The following is a 27492-nucleotide window of genomic DNA, read 5'->3' as shown; positions in this document are numbered from 1 at the left end:
TTAATTGAGGTAGAAAATACTGACGTCAATGCGCGTGTGGACACATAGAACTAGGTAATCTCGTTGAGCGGTTAAATGCTTCGTAAATGTCAGGTTGAGCAAACCAGTATTGAGCAAAGCCGGATCGTTGCCGCGGCGGGCCCCGCTCACAGCTTGACGTCGTTGAGCTGCTGCACGTTGACGAGGATGTTGAAGGTGGCGCCGCCCGCGCCCGCGCCCGCGCCCGCATCCGCACGCGGCTGCGTCTCCTCGTCCTCGCGCTCGCGGCCGTTCCTGTTGTTGTTCGTGTCCTGGGGACAAATGTCATCCACCTTATGTGCGGATCAAGGGCATACCTATGTCAAGAGAACAATCGTACCCGGATTCAATTAAAATATACAATAAAATAAAAGTAATATCCCACAGTAAACTCAAGAAAGTTTGTGATGTGGGTTAATTGAGCCGTTGCTTTGAATTTAAAAAATATCTTTTTAACTATATATCCTATTTTCATGTACCATTTGTTTAATTAACAATATACGGGGCACGGCTGTAAACAAGAAATCAAAAATCCTATCTATATTTCTAAAAAAAAAAGTTTTATTTATTTATTATTATTATTGCAAGTGTGCTAAGGCCATTACAGACGAGGCGATATTGTGCGCGCGAGCTGCAAGCGAGCGCGCAATAAGAGAGCCGGTGTGTGTAATGACCATAGCATACGTGTTTCATACGACGTTTTTCAACACACTTGCGAGGAAATAAGAAACTTTCATATTAATCAAATTTTAATTGTTAAATCGGTTAGTATGCAGTGTCGCATCTGTCATACTGCCTGCCGCCCCTCGCCCCGCCGCCGCGGCCGGCCGGTCCCCGCCCGCCGCCGGGCCCGGCCGGCGCCTCGCTGCTCCCTGCCGGGCCCCATTGTAAAATCTACTCGACCAATTTAAGAAGGCTCCGTTTCCATTCATATTATTGAAAATTGAAAAAATCACGCGTGTTTAATATCTAGGATTATAAGCCAAAAATCGGTGGAATAAAAACGCCGTTTTGAGCAAGTGTGTTGAAATGTACTATTTCCCGTTTCTGTTAACACAAAGTCGTATCCGAAATCATGAGGTTAAAGTTACCTGTCGCAGGCGGGGCACCTTGCTGGGCGTGCCGCCCTGGCCGGGCGCGCGCAGCAGCGTGGCGCCGCGCGCGGCCGCCAGCTGCGCCCCCAGCGGCGCCCCCGGCGGCGCGGGGGGCGACGCCCCGCTGCTGCTGCCGGACTCCGAACTGTAATCGATGCTTCGTTTTATTGTCTGCATCTGCGTGCAACTGAGAACTCTTTAATTGTCTAACCTCGTGTATTTTAATGGAATGTAATCACTAATACTATATATCTGTTGAACAATAGTAAATTGTGCCAAAAAATTGTAGATCAAGGCAAGGTTGTTAGGAAAGTGAACCATATCACCCAATATACTTTTTATTTCGACTATGAGGAAAGTCAAACACAAGAAAGGTAGTTTATGTTTTTTTCCGATCAAAATGACACCATTATATAAAAAAATCTAAAACTGCAACGGCCTGTCTTAATGTATACAGTTATACACACGCCTTAAAAAAAGTGAAACTGAGTGAATTAATGCAATGTAATGATAAATTTATCGTCATTTATATTGATTTATTAACAAATATTTATTGATTTCATACATTTAAATATTAAATAGAAATACATAGTATATTTTTTAATAATGCAATGCAGTTTCCATTTAATTTCGATAATAATTGGTCTGAAAATGCGGAAGCTAATATGAGAGCTTTTAACTGAATAATATGATAGCAGTTTCTCGAAGTACAAATTAAAAAAAAATACTTTCCACTCTAGGGTGGGAAATGCAATTTTCCACCCGGCTATCAGCCTATGAAAGGTGAACTTTCCGAATAGGAGAGATGAAAACGTATTTTATCCGTGGCAATAGAGTATAAACAGAGCCGCAAACACACCACCCCGCCCCGTGGCGGCGTGAGTTTGGCATCACCGCACGGCGGTGGGCTGAAACGATTAAAAAACCTATTTAGAATAACCGGCCAAGAGTATGTCGGGCCACGCTCAGTGTAGGGTTCCGTAGTTACTCTTCCGTCACAATAAGCTAAACTGGAGCTTAAAGTGTAGTAAATGGTACCTTTCACCCGAGTTTAACAAATAGGCAAATTTGCATAATCAGTACCTAATTAAAGTAAGTCTTTTTACTATGAAGGGAAAACTTTTTGCGATAACTCAAAAACAGCTAAACTGATCATGTCCGCTATAGTTTTCATTTAGGTAATGTCTTTCTTAAGCTCTACTTCCACGATTTTTTTCATATTTTTTGGACCTATGGTTCAAAAGTTAGAGGGGGGGGACACATTTTTTTTTCTTTCGGAGCAATTATCTCCGAATATATTCACTTTATCAAAAAATGTTTCTTGAAAACCCCTATTAGTTTTGAAAGACCTTTCCAACGATACCCCACACTCTAGGGTTGAAGCGAAAAAAAAAAATTCACCCCCACTTTACGTGTAGGGGAGGTACCCTAAAAAAAATTAAATTTTTAGATTTTATTGTACGACTTTGTCGGCTTTATTGATTTATATATCCATGCCAAATTTCAGCTTTCTAGCACTAACCACCACGGAGCAAAGCCTCGGACAGACAGACAGACAGACAGACAGACAGACGGACATGGCGAAACTATAAGGGTTCCGTTTTATGCCATTTGGCTACGGAACCCTAAAAATGACATTCTATAGGATCCATAGCTAGAAAAACAACAATTGTGATATAATATTTTTCAAAATAGTGCATGTTTAAAGTACATAAGAAAATGAAAATTAGGGGAAAATTGTACCTTTGGATTAAATATATGGGATCTTTTTTACTTGACATTGTTTCAAAATTAACTGTAAGCTTTACTTAAAAGAAATCGTGAACACGGGCTTTTTAACTAACTCGCGGAAATTCTTAAAAAAACGTAAAAATATACGAAAAAAAATACAATCCTGCACTATCATTGTAAAGTTGTATCTTGCCTATTTTTTTCAATCTAAATCCATTTCATACTGAAAAAATAAGCAGTTTTGACTTCATAGTGATAGTGGTGGTAATTGCTATAACTGTTCCAATTTTTAAGTATCTACGTCATACGGTCTCTGAGAAAAACGCATTAAACCGATTTGCAAGACCAAAGTGATTCCATAAGAGCTCCGTCAACAAAGTTTTGTATGGAGCTCTAAAAATTAAACTTTTCTATGAGACGATCTTCGCCGCAGAGTGTACAAGTGGTCCATCATACGGACTTTGTTGTTGATTTTTTTATCCGTTGACTTTGCTTATCCGTTGCTGTATGTACAACTTTGTTTTTTTTTTTTTTGCGACAATAAATGACTTTTTTTTGACCAAATAATTGGTTTTCATTGTTTGCTTGATAGGCTCTAAATAATAGTGCCGCCCATCTTTTTTGTAAAATTACATTGATTTTTGATATTTTAATGGTATTAATTATTGGATCAAACAATTGGTTAAAAATTACTCCTTAAATAGTTTGTTACATTGTTCAATAAATAACAAGCAAATAATAATTAATACTATATAATAAAAGAAGAAATAAATAAATATTGCTTTTTCTTTTTTTTTTTTTTTCATTTTTCGCAACTCGCCTAAACGATAGTATTTTTTTTTAAATAAAACCACTAATGTTATGCCGTACTAACAATTTATTTTTTATATTATATCATTATCCTATAAAAAAATATTTGAGTAAAAAAATCGTATTTTGATGCACTTTTGATTAGACTGGGTAAACAGACAGGCACCTACAGAAGTAGGCTGCTCATTTTGTATTATCTACAAGTAAGAGTTAGAAAATTAAGTCCTGAAGGTTAGTAGTAAACATATTTTCCAAAATGTCAATATCCAGAGAGGAAAATAGGGTCTACGTTTGTATGGAGAATCGGGCGTCCTCTTTCCTCTTAAGTAAAACACATAAATTAAAAAAAAACGCTCTTGTCAAGCGCAAATAAATCCCCACCACTCAGCGTTTTAAAATCCTGAGCCTGTGCCTCCATACTCACTTGTCGACGTGCGCGTTGTTGTTGGCGACGTCGCCGGGCCGCCACGGGCTCTCGGCGGTGCTCTCGTCGTGCAGGAACTCCGGCTCGGGCTCGCGCTCCGCCGTCTGATGGCTACCCACAAATATACCAACTTAATACAAAATTCACTTACAAGGAATGTGCGAAGGTACCAAATAAAAGAGAAAGATCTTCAAAGCTACAGTGTGATAAATCAAATCATTTAGATAGAGCGAAATCAGCAAACATTCGACTAGATATCGTTTATTGGCTATAAAGTTAATGGTGGGGGTAAGTAAAGCGATCCCAGCGCATAAGGTGGTAAAAATTAGAACTAACTATATAGCGTGATAGCGTCTTTCACATTTTGTACAAGTTATATGGCTCGGAATTAAACTTTAATTTACGATTACTCCTGAAATAGTAATTTAAATTGTATGGTGTAAGGGACCATTGTAATCTGTATAAAACGCTTAACATAACTACTACTATTTAACTTGATAATTATTAATACTGTATCCGTGTAAATAGCTTTGCAAATTCCGAATATGTGATATTTTTCTAGAAGTAAAGAATGGGTATAGTAAGTTATCTTAAGGACTTTTTGTAGATCCATGAAAGAGTGAGAACCCCACCATACATTGTGTTGTTATAGCTCAAACGGATTAGGTAGCGTTTTCGATTAAAGCTCCTAACCCGCGTGATTTTTGTCCGACGACATCGTTATATTTCAATCAATTTACACAAAACCTTAACAAGTTATATACATAAACCTTCCTCAAGAATCACTCTATTGATAGATGAAAGTAGTATGAAAATCCGTTCAGTAGTTTTTAGTTTTGGAGTAGTTTTATAAGATGTAGTCAATTGACGTTTTCCCCTAGATTTGCGGATGTTAGGTTGCGTCTTGCGTGACAGTCGTGCTTCGTGCACATAGCGAATATAGGTATCGACCAGGGCTCCTGATATCCGTGATACACGCCGATCCGTAGCTACGGGTTCTTAAGCCCGGCGGTACTAAGATCACGAATTTCACGAACACGGCAAGGTACGTACCTCGTACCTGCGTTCGCGACCGGATTCACGTGACACGCCGTGACACGCCATGATACATAGCCCGTACCTGCGTTCGTGTGCGGAGCTTCGGGCTCGGTTCCGTTGGATAGGTACTTATCGCACGTCTCGTAGGTTCGACACGCCCGGGATAAAAATAAATAAGGACTAGGTATTATTGAATTGAGTTACCACTTACGGGATTACGGGACGTTCGTCGGACAAACATTTACGTGTGAATTAAACTTAAATTGTATTTTTTGCATCGATTTGAATATAATGGTTATATCTAAATAATTTATGGGGTTATCCTGTTTTTTGTATAATCAGCTAATGATTAATAGTCAAAACTAGCGACCTGCTCGTTGCATAGCACTAATATAAATATAAGGTGTAAAACTCCCTAGTAAGTATCATTATAATTATGAACTTAAGCAACGCTGTGCTACTGGTTGTCATTATTAAATCAAGAGAAGACATTTTTTTCTGTTAAGTATTAATGAAATGAATGAAATATATTTGTAAAAGCTTGCTACTATCAAAGAATATAACGTAGCCTAAATATAAACAGGGCAATCCTAATCCAAAGAAACAAAAGGGTAAATTTCTGCAAATTTTCGGTAGGTATGATAAAGGTAATACAGGTAAACAAATTCAACAAAAACACATGTACGGGGCCACGGAAAAAAAAAGTACGCAGCTGCAGTTCTTATCAGTTTCGGACTTTCGGCACATTAAAGAGTACTGACTGTTTATTTCTAGATTGAAGGTAATAATGACATATTATTGTTAGAGCGTTTTATTGTATGACTAAAAAGCTAAGCCAACATACCGGGTTTTTTTTTGTAGATAAGAAGTGCAGTTGCACGTGCAGACAAAGATAATAACTTACTAAAATGAATGACTTATTAAAATGACACATACAATATACATAAGTAGCTGTGGGCTTTATCTTTTATTCGTGAAGTTGAAAGAAGTGACCGTGATGTTTGTTTTACAAATTCGTGGTATTTTTTATTTAATCTGGAGGGGACAGTTTAGAATTTTGAACTCACATTCATTGTCATTAGTTACTCCTGACATCACAGTTGGTCTCCTGACACACAGTGTTGTTGTATTATTTTAGCAACTCGTTTATTAAAGTAGCTATTCATTGTAATTAATGTTTGGTTCTTTTCATTTATTACTCATTAATATTAAAAAGGCCTTACTATTGGAAATAAATTTTAATTAAAAAGTAATGAAACGGAATTAGAGCTATGAATAAAAAATTCATGATAAATATTTATTCGTAGCTCTTAGAGACCGCATCGTATCTTCACTCAACGTCGCGGGCGGACCGAACCGGCGTGTTCTTAAGATACGTGAAGCCGTGATCACGCCTACACGGATCTACACGGATTCACGTACCCTAATTTCACGTAGCCGAATGTCACGTGCGGAACGGACCAGAAAACCGTTGCCGTGAATCACGAAACCGGGCGCACGGCTACGGGTTCACGAATCACGGACACGACCGCGAGCCCTAGATCGACACTAGAGTTGAAGTCGCGGACGCAAATATGTCATCTAATGAGAGCATGGTTTTGAATTTAGTCCTCTTTTTTCGTACTGATAGTTGATAGTAAGGGCCTGTTTACACATTGATTAGTGTTAAGTGCGAGTTAATACTTTTCAGTGCTCAAGTAAAATCCTTATGAAAAGTGAACGACGGATAGACTCAGGTTTGGCTCAGAATGTACAGTACAAATTGTGAAACGTTAGTACAGATATTTTTGTGCCACTACATGCTTATAAATATTTTAAAAAACTTTTGCGTAGGTATTTATGTACTTTCACTTGGTTAAATAATTTTGACCAAGATTTTATTAGTACAGACATTTATCAGTTTGCAGTTGCTTACATATTATTGTGAGACTTGCTCAGATTAATATGACAGGTGATATGTGTACGTGTACATATTTTTTGATTGATTAATCTGTTCAGATGCATATGTACCTTTCTATGCTCATTTATTTTTGAAGCCTTGGATTTGCTCATATATTTATGAACTCGACTGTACGCAACGGTCATTATGCGAATAAAGGTAATGGTGCAAATTTAGTCCCTTTTAATAATGAAATACTTAAGGGTATAAATTGTTTGCATTTCTGGTAATGTTTATTAACCTTGTGTAACTTACCACAATTTGAAGTGTTCAGTCATTATTGTATTTGTTTACTCTTACGGGTAACGAGTTATTCACTTTGCGTTACAGTCACGTTTGCGTCAAGATACTAATCAAACTTATATCCTCTCTAAAATCTAATAACTAATAGAACTTCCTATCAAATATGTATCCAAATATAAATAGAGCAGAATATCGTATGTGAATATTTAGTGAGTGTTGTGGACGTGTGTCGTGCGGTACCGGTGGCGGGACTCACTCGGCGGGCAGGTGCGGGCCGCGCACGTAGCTGGGGTTGTTGTAGACGTTGGCCGCCTGCTGGCCGGCCCGCTCGCGCGCCGGCGGCGGCGGCGGAGGCCGCTTTATGAACGGGCTCGCCGCTTCTGGGAACAAACAACGCACTGTAAAACTTCGGACTAAACTAGATCACAACGCGCATGTGACACACGTATTAAAAGGCTACGATAACCGTTTAACATTAAACAGGCCGTATGTTTTTTGCCTCTAGAAAGCTCATGAATCGACTTTATTTTTAAATCTTCATTCTGTAGGTATTTGGCCAGATTTAAATTCCGCTAATTACTGTATAATAGCTGAAGCGCTGGTGGCCTAGCGGTAAGAGCGTGCGAATTTCAATCCGGAGGTCGCGGGTTCAAACCCCGTTCGTACCAATGAGTTTTTAGGAACTAATGTACGAAATATCATTTGATATTTACCAGTTGCTTTTCGGCGAAGGAAAACATCGTGAGGAAACCGGACTAATCCCAATAAGGCCTAGTTTACCCTCTGGGTTGGAAGGTCAGATGGCAGTCGCTTTCGTAAAAACTAGTGCCTACGCCAATTCTGGGGATTAGTTGTCGAGCGGACCCCCAGGCTCCCATGAGCCGTGGCAAAAATGCCGAGATAACGCGAGGAAGAAGACTGTATAATAGCTGCTAGAAAATTTAGCAACTATGTAAACCAACTGAACAAACAACAGCATTTTCATTTTTATAAAATATGACGGTTACAACGCACATCACCGACATGTTCACCAAAAGGTAGTAGGTATAGGTATAAGTGTATATACTTAGCTCTTAGGAAACACAGCTAACGGACAACTGATCATTAGCACGCGTTTATACTTGCTAAGCATGTGTTTGCAAAATCAATTTTAATACGTGCGCATTTAGACACATCAATAAAAGAATACCAAAGCGAGGCGACCTTGCTCAAAATAAACGACTTTATAACAGAGAAGAATATGACTAAGCCGAAATAAATCACTTTACGCAACACTAAAAGTGAAGTACTAAGTACAAAATATAATAAGATTTAGTAATATAAGATTTAGTAATAAGTATTGTGAGCTGGTAGTTTGATAGATGAAGATAATGTATACATGTTTTCATATTTGCATTATACAAAGCTAACGTTTACTTTTTAAAACAACACGAAAGCTTTGTCAGTCTTATTCATATCTGTATAGACAAATAAAAAATAAGTTGAAATAGTTAAACTAACAAAATCAAAAAGACCTAAGATGTGTGCTACGTAGTTGAAAATATAACTACTTTCTTAAAGCAGTTTCCTGAGTATCAACCAGTAATGAAACACCTCAGCCGATGAGAGCTTACATTGTATTTATAGCAAACCTTTCAAAACAACAGCTCTTACTCATTTCTTCAACGAATAACCGTTAACAATTAGTTGTTTAGTCACAGAACAAGGACTACCTTGGGTTGGGTTGTGTTTTTAATTCTAAATTGCGCAAAGCCGCAACGAGGATAAGTGGTTTTTCCAGACTAATATAAGATATGAATAATATGGATTTATGAAGTCATTCATAAATATCATCACTGCATCTCATAAAACAAAGTCCCCCGCCGCGTATGTCTGTTTGTATGTATCTTCTTCCTCGCGTTGTCCCGGCATTTTTGCCACGGCTCATGCGGCCTGGGGTCCAGTTGGCAACTAATCTCTAGAATTGGCGTAGGATCTAGTTTTTACGAAAGCGACTGCCATCTGACCTTAGTATACGAACATAAGTAGGTAGAGTAACGTTTTATCTTATGTTATGTTATTTCCTGAATAAACTCTGTTAAACCCCATTTAGACGCTTCAAGAACTTGCATGCAATATTCGATGCATTGCTAACTTCAGAGTACAATGAATTCAGTCTATCGACCAAATACCGCAATGTATCTAATGAAAATCGCATGCAAGTTCTTGAACCGTCTAAATGGGGCCTTAGTTTCATTCACTATGTTCACTATGGTAATGTTTTGATATTTAGGTACTATAAAAATTAATGCTACAGCCTATCAAGTCTGTAGCTTTATACCTACTACATTGTACGTTAATGTAACAGAAGCAGCATATTAAGACAACGAATCGACTGAAACGCACTCGAATCTGATCCACTTCCGTGACATTGAGAAAAAACTTTGAACTTCTCGTGTGCGGCGATGTTTTTAATAATTTCCTCGTCCGCGAATCCGCGTTCCGGCATACGAGCGCTTAAGTCTAATATTTGTAATACTAATAAGGCATGACGTCATTCATTCATGAAGGTCTCGCTCATCAGTCAGCTGAGTTGCGCTGGACAAAAATGGAGTTGTGAATAAACTTAATGTTTCTACTTAGGCACGTGGGCAGTGGGCAACGACGAACACTCCGTAATTTGGATATGACTAGAGTCTACAGTATTGTATTTGACTGTTGACATCTTTTAAACAGAATATAATTTTGAGACCACGAACCACGAAGTTATAGTAGTCGTAGTACCACATTATTATTGATTAGACTTCGACTGAAGTTATAATGCCAACCCTTTCAATATTAGGTCTGAACCAGCGTAGAGAAACAATCACCAAAACTTCATGCAAACGCCAATTGGTACTGCGATTAGTATAGTTCGGAGTAGTGGTCCCTATCCCTACTGTGGCTTATTACTTGAATATTTATTTACCTTCGTGAGTGAGGTGCGGCGGGTGCGGCGCGGCGGGCGACTCGGGGCGCACCGGCGTGTACAGCGTGTTGTAGGGCGGCGGCGGCTCCGGCGCCGACGCGGGCGGCCCGCTGCTGCAGCTCGGCTGCAGCGACGTGCTGGCTGCATGGACCAATAACATTAATAGCAACACACTTTTCAGTGATTAAAACACTTCTATTTACTTTACGTTTACAGATGGGGATGGATAAGCACAACTTTGGCTAAAAACACCAAATAATCACCAGCCCAATCTGTAAATCACAACTTGAATAACTCTTATATTAATCGAATTTCATTCCCTCCAACTTGGCCAACTCAACACGATTATGGGGAGACATCTCCTCGGCAATTAATTATGTTAGTTTATTTTTATTCATAAAAGCTATCAAATGTCCATTGTAATGTAATACAAGCGCAAGTCTTTTTCTAATAAATGAAGTAAATTAATAGGAGGCTATCTTTTATTTTACAAGTTAAAAGGTTAAATAGATACATGTATGAAAGCTATTAAGCAAGAAATATTACTTATACACAATAAATCTACATAAACATACGACACGGATTTAACCATCATTGGCATAGTAATGATCGCGCTCAGAGCTCAGACGTTGTGACAGTGTGACAGTGCTCGTAAACAAATCAACAAGGATACGTCGTCATCGCGTCGCATCGCAAGTGTGACCTTGAGTACTTTGAGCAGCACCTTTTACTTTTATATTCGCCTCGCCTGGTCCTTTCTCACGACTTGAAGGCAAAGATGTAAATATAAATAGTACGGTTCCCCGTATGATCTACTACGTCATTTGATAAGCCCCATGGCACACATTCATAAGTGATGCTCAGTTTGGAAAAAATAGTATAAAAAATTAGATTAGACCGAAAAAAGCACGAAAAAAAGCACCAATTCCGGTTACAAAAAAAATAGCAATCAGTTCCTTCCGACCCTTTAAATACTCGGCAGACGCACTTCTGGTCATATAGGAACTGGCAAACGGGTGGTTTCTGAAGTTACATGTAAATTCCTATCTGTTGCCACAAGTCTCATCTTTGTATCAGATGACGTTAATATTTTTTTTTGTAACCGGAAGTGGAATTTATTTTCGTGCTTTCGGACAATTCAATTTTTTTTACAATTTTTTCCAAACTTAGCATCACTTTTATGAACGTGTGCCATGTGGCTTATCCTTATATCCGATGACATAGTAGATCATAAGGTCTCCGCCCGAACTAAAAGTATCACCGCGGCAAATTGTAGTCGAGAATTCGGAAGTGATGTCATAGGTCAGAAGTTCGAAACTCGCCGTCACTTCTTTGTGTACACGATACAGCTGTTTATTTAGGTACTCGTGATCTAGCAACTGTACAAAAGCTGTATATCCAAAATTTGTACAGTATAACCTTAAATAATCTCCCCAATGGACTGTAACTAAATCTGTTCATGCATGTACCTAAAACCTATACTACTTAAGTAATAACTCAACACTTTGTAATACATAAACTCCTTATTTCATGAATATAAGGCCGTTAGCTACGTAAACGAATGCCAGGCACACGTTCCAGAACAATCGCCAGTGGTTTATCAGAAATAGATAACACGGAGATATCACATAATTTGTGCCCTGATTCATTTATTAACCAAAGGTACTTTTGACCATAATACATTTAGTTCGTGCCATCCACGATGACGCGCAGATTTGTCAAATCTAACCTTTAATAACATGACAATAAGAGTGAAGGCACGCGGCGTCGTGAATGACACGATCTATACTACTCAAAATGCTTAGAGCAGGGGTTCCCAAAGTGTGCGCCGTAGAAAGTAAAGAGGGGCGCCGTGAGTTCTATCATTATCCGAAACCACAAATATTCGCGGGTACCTATTTGAGCGCTCGCATCGGTAAATAATATAGCGTCGTGTCACTCTTTTTCGACCGTGATTTTAAATTTACAAGGGCGCCGTTGCAAAATACTAAACTTGTAACTGCGCCGCATGTTGAAAAAGATTGGGAACCCCTGGCTTAGAGTATTTATTTTATTCTCCTTAGACCTCATTATGTTACTAAGTTAATTAGTATTTTGATACTTCCACATTATCCTTATTAGGTATCATTTATATTCGCTTGTTCACATATGTGGCTGCGATAGTGCGTAACCCTAGTTTAGTATTATGTCACTACCTGCGAGTTCCTATAATTGGCTTCCTATTTCTACTATGTTTTTCTATGTTAATGTCACAGCTGTTGGATCTCCAAATAAAAAAAATATTGTCATTGAACTTTATAAAATAAGTCATCCTACCAAATACCAATTTCTACAGAGTGCAGAGTAAGTAGATAGGTACCTACTTTATTAACCCCTCGAGCCCCAGGGGTTCCATCTAAGTTCCAGGGGTTCTTGGCTTTTTATAAATGTTGTATGAAATCGCGTGTGACTTTTCTGCAAGCTCGATATCGCGTCCTCGAGACTCGTCGGATTAAAACTGTTGCAGACTACGGCACAACACCACAATTACCTACGGAAATTTCTTTTAAATCTTTTGTAGCTACTCAATGTACAGTGGGTGCCCTTTGCCCTATCCCAACATAAATAAGTATCCACTTTTCTATACTAAGTATATAACTTGTATGGCGAAGATACTTACTTTACCAAAGTGTATGAAAATGGACACAGACAGGGTGTTGACATAATTATGTCAAAGATTAGTGACATAGCTAAGAAGATGAATGAGGGGACTTACAGGCGAAGACGCGGAAGGTGTCGGTGTTGCGCAGCACGTAGACCACGATGGCGACGGCGGCCACGAAGAGCAGCACGCCGCCCAGCGCGATGGCCACCCACACATAGGCGGTCGACACGGGCGCCGACACGCACTGCAGCCCTTGCACGCCTTCCGTCAGTCTGAACACATCGCTATACGTTAGTCTACAGATATAATTCGGTACACGTCTGCTTTTTGCTTTAAAAAAGGGGGCACACGATAAATGGTTAATACCTAAATGTATCATTTATATCAAAGTTAAATCTAGGCCATGGTATCTAGTACTCCTTGTGGTATTGTATACCCTCTAATACTAAAATTTACCGGTATATCTATCGGTAAAATGTACTTAGAAGGAATAATATAGATACGGTTATTTTTAAAGGGTATACAATACTCTTTATTGCACACCTCACACTGTTTACAAATTATACGAGGGTGGATTGAAAAATTCGCGACCTGGCCAATTAAAAAAAAAAACTTTTTTCTTTTTTCTGCCGCCATTTTGAACTGTCATTATTCAACTGTCTTCCCGCGAAATTTCAATTGGCGTCTATATTTAAAAGCAATTTTACGGCATATTTAAAGTTACGTGTCGGTAGATATCGTGAAAATGGAGAAATTAGAGCAGCGTGCTGTGACATGTGTGCATTAAATACCTGCATAAAAAAGGATTGACACCGAAGCAAATTTATGATGATATGCAAAGTACATTAGGGCAATCCTGTCTATCATATACGATGGTGAAAAAATAGGCAGCTGAATTCAAGCGTGGACGAGATAGTATCGCAGATGACCCTCGTTCCGGGAGGCCAACAACGGTGACTAACACGGACAATGTGGCAATTATATGCGAAATGATAATGAAAGACCGGCGATTAAAGGTGCGGGAAATAGCTGACATCGTAGGCATCTCTTATGAAAGAACTCAAAATATTATAGTCAACGAATTAGGTTTTTCCAAGGTGTCGGCGAGATGGGTCCCGAGGCTTCTTTCAGTGGAACAAAAAATCGCTCGCCGTGCTAATTCACGTGAATGTCTAGATCTGTATGAAGCCGATACTCAAGACTTTTTGGACAGATTTGTAACTATGGACGAGACGTGGGTCCACCACTATACATCAGAGACCAAACAGCAATCGAAGCAGTGGGTTCGTCCTGGATCTCCGCCTCCCAAAACAGCCAAAGCAATTTTGTCGGCCAATAAAGTCATGGCATCTGTTTTCTGGGACGCAAAGGGAATAATAATAGTTGACTATCTCCAGAGAGGCAAAACTATAAATTCCGACTATTATTGCGAGTTATTACGCAGATTACGCGAGGCTCTGAAGATAAAAAGACCTGGAATGTTGACAAAGAAAGTTATCTTCCACCAGGACAATGCACGTGTTCACACGTCACTAAAATCGATAGCGGAGATTGCCAAATGTGGGTTTGAATTATTGCCCCACCCACCCTATTTAGCACCATCGGACTTCCATCTGTTCCCCAATTTAAAAAAAACATATGGGTGGTATGAAATTTTCAAGCAACGCCGAGGTCCAAGCTGAGGTGGATGCCTATTTTGAAGGTCTCGAGGAAAGCTTCTTCAAAAGTGGTGTAATGGCTCTGGAATCCAGATGGAACAAGTGCATTCAACTCGACGGGGACTATGTAGAAAAATAAAAATAAATTAAAAAAACCTCTGTTTTGTTTTTAATATTCAGGCCGCGAATTTTTCAATCCACCCTCGTATTTTTTATAAGATAGCAGGAGTCTGTTGCATAATAATATGTGTGTTGTGTGTTATTGTATGTAATAATATTGTACTACGCAAACAAGCATATGGCCCGCCTGATGGTAAGCAGTCTCCGTAGCCTATGTAGCCCCCCCCCCCTCGTTGAGCTCTGGCAACCCTACTCACTGGCAAGAGAGTTTGAGGTCGACAAAAGTATTTAATTTTCATTGCTTACGTGCACATGTCATCGACTTTGATAATATCGGTATTGCGCCCTGCCTGTAAGTACGGCGGCCCTGTCTTAAATTCAACTCTGGCTACGGCCCTGACTATGCACTACCTACCACACCACCATCACTACGCACTATCGGGAGCTCAAAAACAATGTAAAAGGTAATCACGGTTTATATCCCTGTCGAGTCAAGTCTACTGAAACTAACCGTGAATCATTCAAAACTGTTACATTTATGTAAACTGTGTAGACTTCATCTGGTTTACAAGGTGGAACGTTATAGTTCGATTTTTTTAGCATTAGAAAAAGAGGTGAAAAACCTAGACGTGTCTTTTTATTCAAAATTATTGAAAAACGATTTTTAAGAAAACAGTGTATATTATTTGTGAAAGCAAAAGAATGTAAATAATCGTATATCATTTATAATTGTTATAAATATATATATTTCCTGTTACTTATTTTGCTAAAGTACTTTTAATAAAAAACGAGTCAAGAGCGCTTACCTTCTTTCTAATTAATGCTAAAAACGAATTTTTTTATAATTTATACTTTATTTAGTCGAATGTATAGATCCCCAAAGCGGGGCTCCTATTTCAGGGCGGTTTGTTTCGGGCATCTAAAGCTACCTAACGAACCTAACATACCTATTGATTTAGTGTAACTACCTTAAAACATTACACTTTAGGGACAAAAGCGACGAGGATTTACACGTGTAATAAAACGTAGTACTATGAAAATAAACAATTGGTTAAGGGAAAATGAGAATGGAAATAATGCTACGCAATCGCGTCGGCAAGCGATATGACTCAAAGAGCCAAATGTATCATGAACCAGTCATAACACTTATAGCAGTCATAACGACTCGCCGCCCGCGATGCTCGATTGGTATCCTATTTCCAAGTCTGATTAAAGCTCAATCTCTTAATACCTACTAATAACTTACGGTAGGTTACGGGTTACGGATCACATGTCGGTAAATAGGTAGTCAGGTGCAGCAGACACCTACTTGACTCCACTCCACTTGCATACAAACTTCCACGCAAGTGGTTATCGACTTGAGTAAGTATACTATGTAAAAAGCTAAGAAATATACCCTTCAAAGCAGACTCCGCAATCAACGACCGATGTGATGCATTTCTTGGTGGGGTCGAGCGGGGGGCTCCGGCTGAATTCCGCGCAGTTGATGCACTTGCGGCACTTGAACACAACGCTGTCGCAGTAGTAGCCGTCCGTGCAGTTGTACTGGTACCCGTCGCACTCTATGGGCTGCCCCGCCGCCGCTCCCCAGCAGAATGCCACTAGCAACAACGGCCTGCGGAAGTATCACACAATTAGCGCAACCAACACAACGACGGTAATCGACTAACTTATGGTTACGCAATCGTAATGCGTAATTAAACAAAGTTGTCTGTAGTGACAGAGCACTCCACAAACACCACACCACGCCACACTATTTGGCGCTCGTGTTCCCTATTTTTTATACAAGTACTAAGTAAACTTATATGAATGTCTTAGACTTGTGCATGAAACGAAAACTTTAGACCCTATTATAAAAGTTGTTCCGCATGATTTACATATTCACCCATAAACATAACAAACCCACTATGATTATGAAATGAATCTGGGTCATAACCAGACCAGATAAACTATTTAAGTAAAATACAACTAATACATAGGTATGTAAATAGTACTCACATAATTAACTATTACTTCTAGTTCATATTTATACACCTATTCCCTCTGTATATTAAATAATACATATGAATAAGAATAAAAATAAGATATAGGTAGGCCAAACTACCAAATATGTAAAATTTTAAAAGAAACAAGGTTGTAGCTCGGATGTACCTTGCTAAGCTAATCCATGTGAAGGTCATCAGGTTATTGACTGCAGTCAAGAACTTATCAAAGATTATGTACTAAACATAAAGATCTTCATATAAAGTAGCAATGTCTCAGGCAATTACTGGGGCGTGGCGTTACTGCAAATAAGAAACACCAATAGGATCACCTAACCGCCAACTGGTAACAAGTGTGACTCACCTTCTAGAAAGATCGCAAACAAAAGCAAAGGACCAGTTTTACCTGATCATAAAAAAGGTTAATTTCGCCGGCCATTTCAAAGAAGCTATTGAGTAAACTTTTTTCAATTCTGTGACCTAAACACTGCCGCGTAAACAGAATGTTAACAGGGACTTATTATATCTTATTTGTTGTCTAGATATTTAAGACAAAGGGGAATATTATGCATTTTATGTGGGATGAACTAAGGAATACCTAACTGTAACTTGAATGTGCAACATTAATTTGGTAGGTAAAGTGCATCACGGGAAACATTACCGAGAGCATAAACGACCTTCAAAGCTCATTTATACATGCGTAGGTGTAACGAACAAAGTACAATATCAAATGTTACACTTGTACACGTAGGTAGGTAGTTACTCGTATATAATACTATTGAATATTGCACATATTACTTACCTATATAATATAATATCATAACTATAATGTATGTATGTTTAGAACATTTGCAAATAGGCTTTAAGTTAGTGTTAATAATTATATTTTAGCCACTTGTCTGCATCGATACACGGGTAAATAAGTAATGTTCACCAGATATATTACGTACTCTAGACTAGACTCTACATTACATTCATATACATGAGAAAAGTGAGAGTCAGAATGGCGGGTGTACCTAAATAAAATCAAATGAAAAGCATACCATATTTTTGTACCTAATTTGTACTATTTAGTACCTCCTTTAAAAAAAATTGTACCTCACGGTACTTAAAGTTATCACCAAAAAACAGGTCACCCGCCATCCTGACAGTCAGAATGGCGGGTGTACTTTATTACGCCATGTTCCCGTGGTTATTGATAAATTCTATAAAAGCCAAATTTTTGTACCTTTTTTGTACCTTCATATTCAATTATAATACGAGTCATTTTATTTTTGGTTTCCAAGTTTTACTCATTTTATATTTTGCTTGCTATTACAATTTTGCAGGCGTTATAATTTTTCAAATTATCGATTTCATTTTTAAGAAAAAACGCTAAGGTACAATTATTTTTATTACGCCAGGATTTAGTACCTTTAATGTTTAATCTGTTAAGTTCAAATAACTCAGTAAATCATGTCACTGAGAAAACCAACGATACATTCTTTGTCTTGCCTCTCTCACCTGTCTATGTAGTAACTAGTAACACTGTTTATAGTAAACAACAAAGCTGCAACCGCTTGGACATTACATTAACACATAAGGTTATAAATATACATAATAATACTATACATGTAAGATCGTTATTAAAACGAGCTTTGTTTATAGGTAAGTCATTCGAAGCGCGCGCAACAAGACAGTCACGTATTAAACTTGCACCCTATACCTAGGCACTTGTTTAACATAAGTAAATGCGTAGATACGCTTAGTAGGCCAGTTATATAGGCTAAGTCTGTACGCTAGTCGCTGTGACGTGGCCTAACATCACACGATAGTGGTCCGATCCTTCATAGCGTTGTCCTTATCAGTCAATTAATTGTTGTGCTTACCGGGTGTAATGCAATCAGGATCAACAAAACAGTTTCACAATAGATATTAAGTCCATATATGAATAGATCAGGGCGGAACTAAAAGGGAGTCGCAGAAGAAACAATATTTCGAAGGGAACACTTGATTTAGATCAGTGTGTTTAATCTGTGGGTCACGAAGCCACCGTGGAGAGGACATGGATTATCTCAAAATCTCAGTGAAAAAAACAAAATGCATTACCTACAGGTTTAAATCACCGGAGAATAGAGAGCCGTGCGAAATTTCTTTTTAAGCCATGTAGTGTCGGAAATATCTTCCAATTAATTTTGAAATAATGACAAGTAATGCAGAAGAATTATAAAAAAAGATCCAATATAATTGATTCAAAAGTATAGTTTTCCCCTAATTTTCATTTTATTATTGACTGCTATTATATTGCACACAACTATATGTTCGTGAATTTTCCTATTGAGCGAAATCATAAAATCTGGATTCGAATATTTAAGACCTTGAGAAAATTCTCATGATTGCTAATTTTTTGCCAACCGTATGTTATCTAAAGAAGCGGTATGATTTTTCAAAAACTCCGCTTTCTGAACCTACAGCACCTTAATAATGAACATCTCAAATAAATTTAACTATAATTTCTACTTTCACTATGATACCACCAATGATAAAAAGGCACATATTACGCATTTAATAAATAGCAGATAAAAAGCAAATACACATATATACTACAAATACCTATACGAGTACGATTGATTAATAAAATCGGGAAGTTAGCCTCGTTTTTAAACGATGTGAATAATAATATTCATAATTATTACCATTGGTAGGTAAGGTCCCACCCTCACAACCATAACTACCTAATTAGGTAGTATAGTAGGTAGGTAGGTAGGATAGTAGTTTGAGATTATTTACAGGTTTTTTACCACTCCTGTTTGGAAAGACCCGTGTTTTTTCTTTAAAATCAGTGTGCAAAGTTGCATTTCATAAAATATAATATATTTGGTAAAAAATATGAATTGTCTGTTCACGTTAGCTGTTACGATGGACTTTTAACCGATAATTCAGAAATAAGAAATTTGTACTTGATTTGTAATGATTTACGACTACGTAATAGTTTCCTTGCGATGGCGAGGTGAATAATTTTAGCAAAGTTTATTCACCCCTCGTACCTTGTTTAAAACCTCGCAACACATGCACGTTTTACGTAATCTTAAAAAATAAAAAGGAAATGTGAATATATTAGGTATAATATAAGGAGAACAAAAAGTTTAGGTGTACAACAGGCTGGGCTTTTATTCCGATCGCCTATACCGAGTACTCGACTCAAAGAACAGATTTAATCTGATCTCCGTTCACGCATAATTGTTACGATACTCGATGTCACTTTTACTGGCTCACTCGATAACAAATGGGATGAGAATAGGTATGCAGGAGTCGAAATGAGAAGGAGGATGCATCGTCGTCTCACGAGAGAAGAGTCCGCGCGACGAGTCGTCGATCTGCTAGTGATTATTCACTGCACTATTTTAATTCTGAATCCACACGTGTCCGCGCTACAGCTACAGGCTACAGCATCCCCCGTTCGTCGATGATGCAAGCACTGCCAGTGCTAATGTTAGTGAAAACTAAATCCACGCACAATGTGTGTTGTCAATTAAGTTATAGGTAGTAGCAAGCAACAACTAGTAAAGTATACAATATATTTATATACTTACACGTCACGTGTATTTTTCTACAGTGTACGAAACTAAGAAAAAATATCTACCGTTGAGTAGATACTTTTTCTCGGTACATGAAGGCCGGCACAGACGGAGCGATAATATTAATATGCCGTAAGATACTGACAGATATCTTATTGTAATTATGGCTAAGCACCACACACGCCAACGATACCTAAATATATATCGCTGTCTGTCTAGCACCTACAAACTTGGCCAAAAAGTATCCGAAAAAACCTCGCGTGATTTTTGCACAAGCCCTAAGTTAGGTAATATTTTCCGTCCGTAAAGGATAAGTGTTTAAATCAGGAAGTAGTATGAGAGTGAGGTAACATAATAAATCAGCGAAATGATTTTCCATAGGTAATAATCCAAAGATTTTGCCTGTTAAGCGGGGGCGTAAAGCCAGGATATTAGAAAGGGCCTAAAGATACCTATGGGCATGGCGCACGCGTGGACACTTGCGACAAATGATTTGGCGATTGCGCGGGTTTTTACGTTTTACCTCAATAACTCTCTGGTTAGGGTCTGCCCTTGCAAATATAGTCTAGTTTCCGTAAGAAGTTTTTCATGGCATTTGACCTTAATTAAAACGTTTCAAAATTCAATATAAAAACTAGAATTTTGAGTTAGAGCCTATATTAAGAAATTTTAAATAATGGTGACGCCGACATATTCGACAAAGCTGGGCACTTACAATTTATGATTAGGTATTTATTTTGCTGTAAACAATGTGAAAAATTGATAAATTACGTACCTTACCATTTTTCTGATGCATTCAACAGTTTTATAAAAATATTTCACCCACTTTGACAATAGTTTAGCAGATAACAAACACTTTACAGAACTTCAAAAAACTTCATTAGTGAAATGACGCTAAAATTCTACCTGTGAGGTTGGACCTGCCAATGTCACTGACAACAAACAATCCAACACTGGCAGCTTGCGGTCATGTCCTGACACGTCACGTTATGTCTTCCCTACAAGTTCCCGACCTAACTAAATGTAGGACTTGTTTTAAACCAATCAATAAATTAATTAGTCAAGAGCGAGTCGGACGCTTGCTATTAATGGTTCCTACCTATTTTTTTTTCTTTATACAGGGGACGAAAGGCTTATTTTTTAAGGGTAATTTATAAAGTATTTGTTGTTATTGTGTAATTTTTAACTGGTAACATAATACCACTTACGGTTTTTATGGTTCTGTACCTCAAAAGGAAAGATTGTACCGTTCTAGGATCACTCGTGCGTCTGTTCGTCTGTCACATTACAGCCAATTTGCTCCGAAATTACTGGACCGATCGAGATTTAATTTGGGACACATAAAGCCCGTCACAGACGGAGCGATAATATAATACACTAACAAATTTCGTATAGCAAGAATATAGCAAGGCATTCAGTTAAAAAGAAATAAATAAAAAACTATTCGCATTCATTAAAATACATATCTTGGCCATAATTAGCATTGAAATATCCCTCACAATGGTATAAATAATATTGCAATAGGATGAGTAGAACCGGAGCAACTAACAACTTTTGGAACAGACGTCGTTGGTAGTCGAGTTCAGATTGTCACTTGCCAAGTTGTCACCCTTGGTATAAGGTACCCTAAATAGGTAATATGATATGAAATAAAAACAACAACATTTTAAGTGAAACTCAAACTAGACGTAATTTTTTTTTATACTACGTCGGTGGCATACGGCCCGCCTGATGGTAAGCAGTCTCCGTAGCCTATGTACGCCTGCAACTCCAGAGGAGTTACATGCGCGGTGCCAATTATAAAAGGGTTTCGCAAATTATTATTTTTCTTTTCTATTACTTATTCAGTTTTTAGGGTTCCGTAGCCAAATGGCAAAAAACGGAACCCTTATAGATTCGTCATGTCCGTCTGTCTGTCCGATTCTGTCACAGCCACTTTTTTCCGAAACTATAAGAGCTATACTGTTCAAACTTAGTAAGTGGATGTATTCTATGAACCGCATTAAGATGTTTACACAAAAATAGAAAAAAAAAACAATAAATTTTGGGGGTTCCCCATACTTAGAACTGAAACTCAAAAAATCTTTTTTCATCAAACCCATACGTGTGGGGTATCTATGGATAGGTCTTCAAAAATGATATTGAGGTTTCTAATATCATTTTTTTCTAAAATGAATAGTTTGCGCGAGAGACACTTCCAAAATGGTAAAATGTGTGCCCCCCCCCCCCCCCCGTAACTTCTAAAATAACAGAATTAAAAAACTAAATAAATTTTATGATATACATTGTCATGCAAACTTCCACCGAAAATTGGTTTGAACGAGATCTAGTAAGTAGTTTTTTTTAATACGTCATAAAATTTAAAAAAAAATTTTTTTTCATCAAACCCATACGTGTGGGGTATCTATGGATAGTTCTTCAAAAATGATATTTAGGTTTCTAATATCATTTTTTTCACTTCCAAAGTGAAAAAATGTGTGTCCCCCCCCCCCCCCTGTAACTTCTAAAATAACAGAATGAAAAATCTAAAAAAAATATATGATATACATTACCATGCAAACTTCCACCAAAAATTGGTTTGAACGAGATCTAATGAGTAGTTTTTTTAATACGTCATAAAATTTAAAAAAAAATTTTTCTTCAAACCCGTACGTGTGGGGTATCTATGGATAGGTCTTCAAAAATGATATTCAGGTTTCTAATGTCATTTTTTTCTAAACTGAATAGTTTGCGCGAGAGACACTTCCAAAGTGGTAAAATGTGTGTCCAAAGTGGTAAAATGTTGAACAAGATCTAGTAAGTAGATTTTTTTTAATACGTCTTAAATGGTACGGAACCCTTCATGCGCGAGTCCGACTCGCACTTGGCCGCTTTTGTTGTTACAAGCACAGGACATAAGACAACTAAGACAACTGCGACTGTTCACACTGTTCACAGTTAACGTCAAATTTAATTTCATACAAAAAATAAACAAGCATAGTTGTTAGATTAGTTACCGTTAGATTAGTTAGTATACATTTCATTTGGACACTTGGAGGGCTTTTACACCTCCAAATCTTATTAGTATTAGTACTCTGACTGACTGTCTGACATCGGGGACCTTTTACATCTCTAAATGAATGTATATTAACTATAGAGCATTGACATACATCCTAGGACGGGCCTTACGGGCACTAATAATGGTGCTTGTTCAGTGGTGTCACTCACGAATGACTGAACTAGTTGGGACCAATCGCGCGCGTGATGTGAACTCATCAACCAATCGCGTTGTGGCGTTGAGACTGCACGATTGGCTCGAATTCCTGTGCGTGACACCGCTGTACTGGGCTATAACCGCGAAAATCGAAGTTCGTCAATTGCGGGCATTTTTCTCTGTCACTCTAATTACGTCTTAGTGAGAGTAAAAGAGCAAGATCCCGCAATTTGCGAATTACGGTTTTCGCGGTAGGCCCCCTGGCCCCATTCTTAATTGCCCGTAAGGCCCGCCCTTACATATATGTCAATGCAATAGAGACTATACATCTATGTTATATTGTCGTAATTATTTATTTTTACGATTATTATATTATAATGTAACGTTTAACCAGTTATTGGCTGTTGTATTCATAAATGTTGCTTTGTAGTTTTCATGTCACTATATGATATTACTGTAAATGTATTGACTTGTAAAAGAACCCTTGAGGCCTACTTGCAGAATATTATTTTTTAATTTTACCAAAGCAACAGATACAGTCTTGTTATGTCCCCGACATTGTTTCGCCGTCCCTCAATCCGGTTTACCAGAATTTATCACATTCTCTACAATCCCTGCTATTTGCTCCTGGTTAGGCAGGTATGAGTCACCGCAGCTTTGCGATAGCGGGTGCCTTGCGCGGACTGCCACGGCGAAAAAACATAAACGAGAATACAGATGGAAACCCGGCAACCATTTCTTGTGCGAGACGAGAGGGAGAGGGCCGGGCCTGCCGGGCGGCCGAGCAATGCCAAGGATCGTATGATGAAATATTATGCAATCGCACGTGGCAACAATAATAATAGGGTACCTATGCTGAGGTTTGAGATAAATCTTGTTTATATGTAGGTAGTGGGAGTAGGTGGTATTAAATAGGTAGTAAGTATCTTATATTTCATTCATCAAAAGAGATAAGGGAATGTGGGGTTAAAAGAAATGATCTATAATTATTCCTACCTACCTAATTATTCTTAAGAGGCCGTTATCGATTTTAGTCGCAAAAATGTCAAATTGGTAGACTTAGTCGATGAAATTGTACACCTTTTGTTAACTATTAGAAATATCAAGTACAGTACCTCTAGTGTAAATTTATTCGATGGTATAGGGTGACGTACGCGTTTGCGTTAAGTCTCATTTTGTATGGGATTTTGAGTTTCCAAAACGTTCCGCTTGGCGCGCTGTTTCTATATCCCATACATAATGAGACTTAACGCAAACGCGTACGTCACGTTACGAAATCGAATAAATTTACGCTAGGGGCTCTGTTTTCTATTAGCACGTCTTATTATCTTACATTTTAATAAATAATTTTTTGAAAAGTGACTCACTTAATTAGGAATGTTTTTTTTTTCTGGTGGACGTTTAGGTAAACGCGCGTAAAGCACTGATTTAATGCTCTTATTTGTACATTTTGTAAAGTTTTGACTGCTAAAAATGGTAATTTTGTATTACACATATCCTGTACTTCAACTTTAATAAACTACATTTTTGTTATTATAAATTTGAAGTAGTGTAAATGAAAGTTAGTCGAAATCAATTTTCTCCAAAAATTACTTCAAAACAAGTGTCAATTTCTCTGAAAATAGACTTAAATTCAACGTAATTTTGATACTTACACAATCTTCAAAATTTGCTGTTCTTATACATCATTTTGTATAATTTACCACCATAATTTTTTGATGAATTTTTAAAAACTGTCCCTTCTCGTCACCTATTACCGGGGACGCACGCTTGCGACCTCATTATTAAAAGGCAAGATGAGAAGACGTGCTAATGCTAATAGAAACCAATACTTGTTATTTAGATATTACGTAATAAAAGGTGTACAATGTCAACGACCAAATCTATCAATTTTACATATTTGCTCTAAAATCGTTACCATTCTCTTAAGCAGGTACCTAATCTATGTATTGAACTTTGCACAAGACATATGTAGTCCTTTTACGTTATACAACAACTGTAGGGGATACATAATCAAGTGCCAACGATTACGAGGATATACCTATTGAAGTGTAATTTTTAAAGGAAGGTAATTTCGAAAGGAAAAAGTGATGGTCATCATCATCATTGGCCACAGCATCTTGAGAGATGATTGTTCCAGTGACAGTTTATTAAGAGGGAAGTATACCACGCGATCGTCCATACAAAAAGAGAAAACGTTTATCCACTTCTCATTATATTCCATGTTTTTTTTAGTATGTTATTGACACAATGAAAACTGGGTTACCAATTTACAATTTACAAATCTACTGTATTCCGTGCACTATAGGTTCAAATTCCAGTGGCAAATTTTGGATTTTTCATTTCTATGGCTGGGCCTTAAGAGGATAAACCTAGACTATAATACCTATATTATGCTGAAGCAAACAAAATCAAAGTGATTTTTAAGATTTAATTGGTGGTAAATGTTTTATGGTTCGTTGTAAAAGTACTTACCGTTAATTCGCTAGGATTGCAAAGCTATTCTTCCCTCTTAAGGAGAGGTTAAAATAAAAGAAGTAAATTACGTTAAATTATAATGTAAGTAATTCAGCATTAAATAAACGTTCAACCCATATATATGAATAATAAGGGATCTGTACCTATAGCTTTTTTATCAGTCAAAACCTTTGTGACAGAACTTATGACCTGACTAAGTATATCTATATCTCTTATAGAGTCTCTGTAGATACTCGTATGCTAATTGAAGATATTGAATTATATATTTGGCCTAAAATACCATTAGTTTCATTTGTAGTTCAAGTTATGTGGTTAGGAATTGCAACCATGCATTATTTCATAAGTACATTTTTTAGTTTGGTCAGTGTTGGTGTTAATAACTTATGACATAATTTATTATTTTTTCTTAAAGCTACTTCCAAACTTTTCGATAGGTTGATTATTTATAAGAGATTTGATGTCCATGAATATACTTCTGTATATGATTCACATTTAAATTCATTTATCACATTAAAGAAATTTACATAATTTATTTATTATTGTTATTTAATAATAAATTTGTATTAATAGGAGAAAAAAATGTACACTATTGTTCAAGTCTAAAACATTTAAACTCTTGCATTTGCTTTCATGAAAGACATTTCAGATATATGAAGAAGACTACCAATGATTAAAAACTGGTTAAGAAACACTCTTATATAATTCTTTATTTATGAAGTTTTATTCTATATTCTGAAGCACGTGTTTGGAAATAAAGGTATGAAATATATTGAAAGTAATACCGGTACCGTACGCTACGCTAATAAATAAATGATAACATAAATAAATAAAGCAATAATTTGCTAAATAAGTTTACAGGTACTTACAGTTTGGATTTGAGAATTCCCTCCATCAGTATCAATGTTTTGATTTCAAACTAAATATACAAATTTCTACTACGTACACTAACTAAAACTACAATTAACTACCATCAGTCAACTAAAAAGTGTAAACAAACCCATTTCATAAATGATACATCGAGACTTTCAAGTTGGCCCTCCACGTTAAATATTTATTTCACATTTAAAAACATAACTCACTATACTTAAGTATATTTTATTTAAATTTAACAATGTCGAGGCGCACTCTGCGACTACCTCACGCTCGAATTTTCTTACAACTGAACTCGAACTGACGTTAGTGATTTGTGACTAATATATTATCAAGACGAAATAATCAAACGAATGAATACGCTGCGCACATGTATCACAATCTGTCGCGATGGTCGCGGTCGCGGCCTAACTGACAAGTTTCAACTTGCGCGGATTATCCCGGTCTTTGTTTTACTTACGACATAATTGTATGACAGAGAGGAACAAAAAATCTATAGACAAAAAGAATACAAAACTACACCATAATGGGCTCCACAGACATCGTCGATAATCGATGATTTTATTATTTTAAAATACTAGGACTCAATTAACATAATATAATTAACATTGCCTAGTGTCAGTTTGCTGCATACATTTTGACATAGCTCTTTCACATTGGGCGTCCTTTTCTTTTAATACGACAACCATTTTTTTACATTTCATTATTGTTAACGATGTGCTGATGTTCCGTGAAACGGAAAACGA

The 27492-nt window shown here is 37.4% G+C and overlaps 1 protein-coding gene across 1 annotated transcript; it reads right to left on the bottom strand.

Annotated features, from left to right (window-relative positions):
• LOC133516996 (uncharacterized) lies at nucleotides 1–27425 on the bottom strand. Its single transcript, XM_061850098.1, has 8 exons — nucleotides 26743–27425; nucleotides 16063–16281; nucleotides 13000–13160; nucleotides 10245–10385; nucleotides 7554–7677; nucleotides 4078–4188; nucleotides 1110–1257; nucleotides 1–290 (listed from the first exon to the last, which is right to left on the bottom strand). The coding sequence occupies exons 1-8, from the start codon at nucleotides 26766–26768 to the stop codon at nucleotides 147–149; spliced, it is 1074 nt and encodes a 357-aa protein (XP_061706082.1). The 5' UTR covers nucleotides 26769–27425; the 3' UTR covers nucleotides 1–146.
• Between the last annotated feature and the right edge of the window lie 67 nt (nucleotides 27426–27492).

Source organism: Cydia pomonella, chromosome 4 (genome assembly GCF_033807575.1).
Source record: "Cydia pomonella isolate Wapato2018A chromosome 4, ilCydPomo1, whole genome shotgun sequence".
NCBI classification, from domain to species: domain Eukaryota; kingdom Metazoa; phylum Arthropoda; class Insecta; order Lepidoptera; family Tortricidae; genus Cydia; species Cydia pomonella.
The sequence above is the reverse complement of the archived record's forward strand: the minus strand, read 5'-3'. Positions and strand labels throughout refer to the sequence as shown.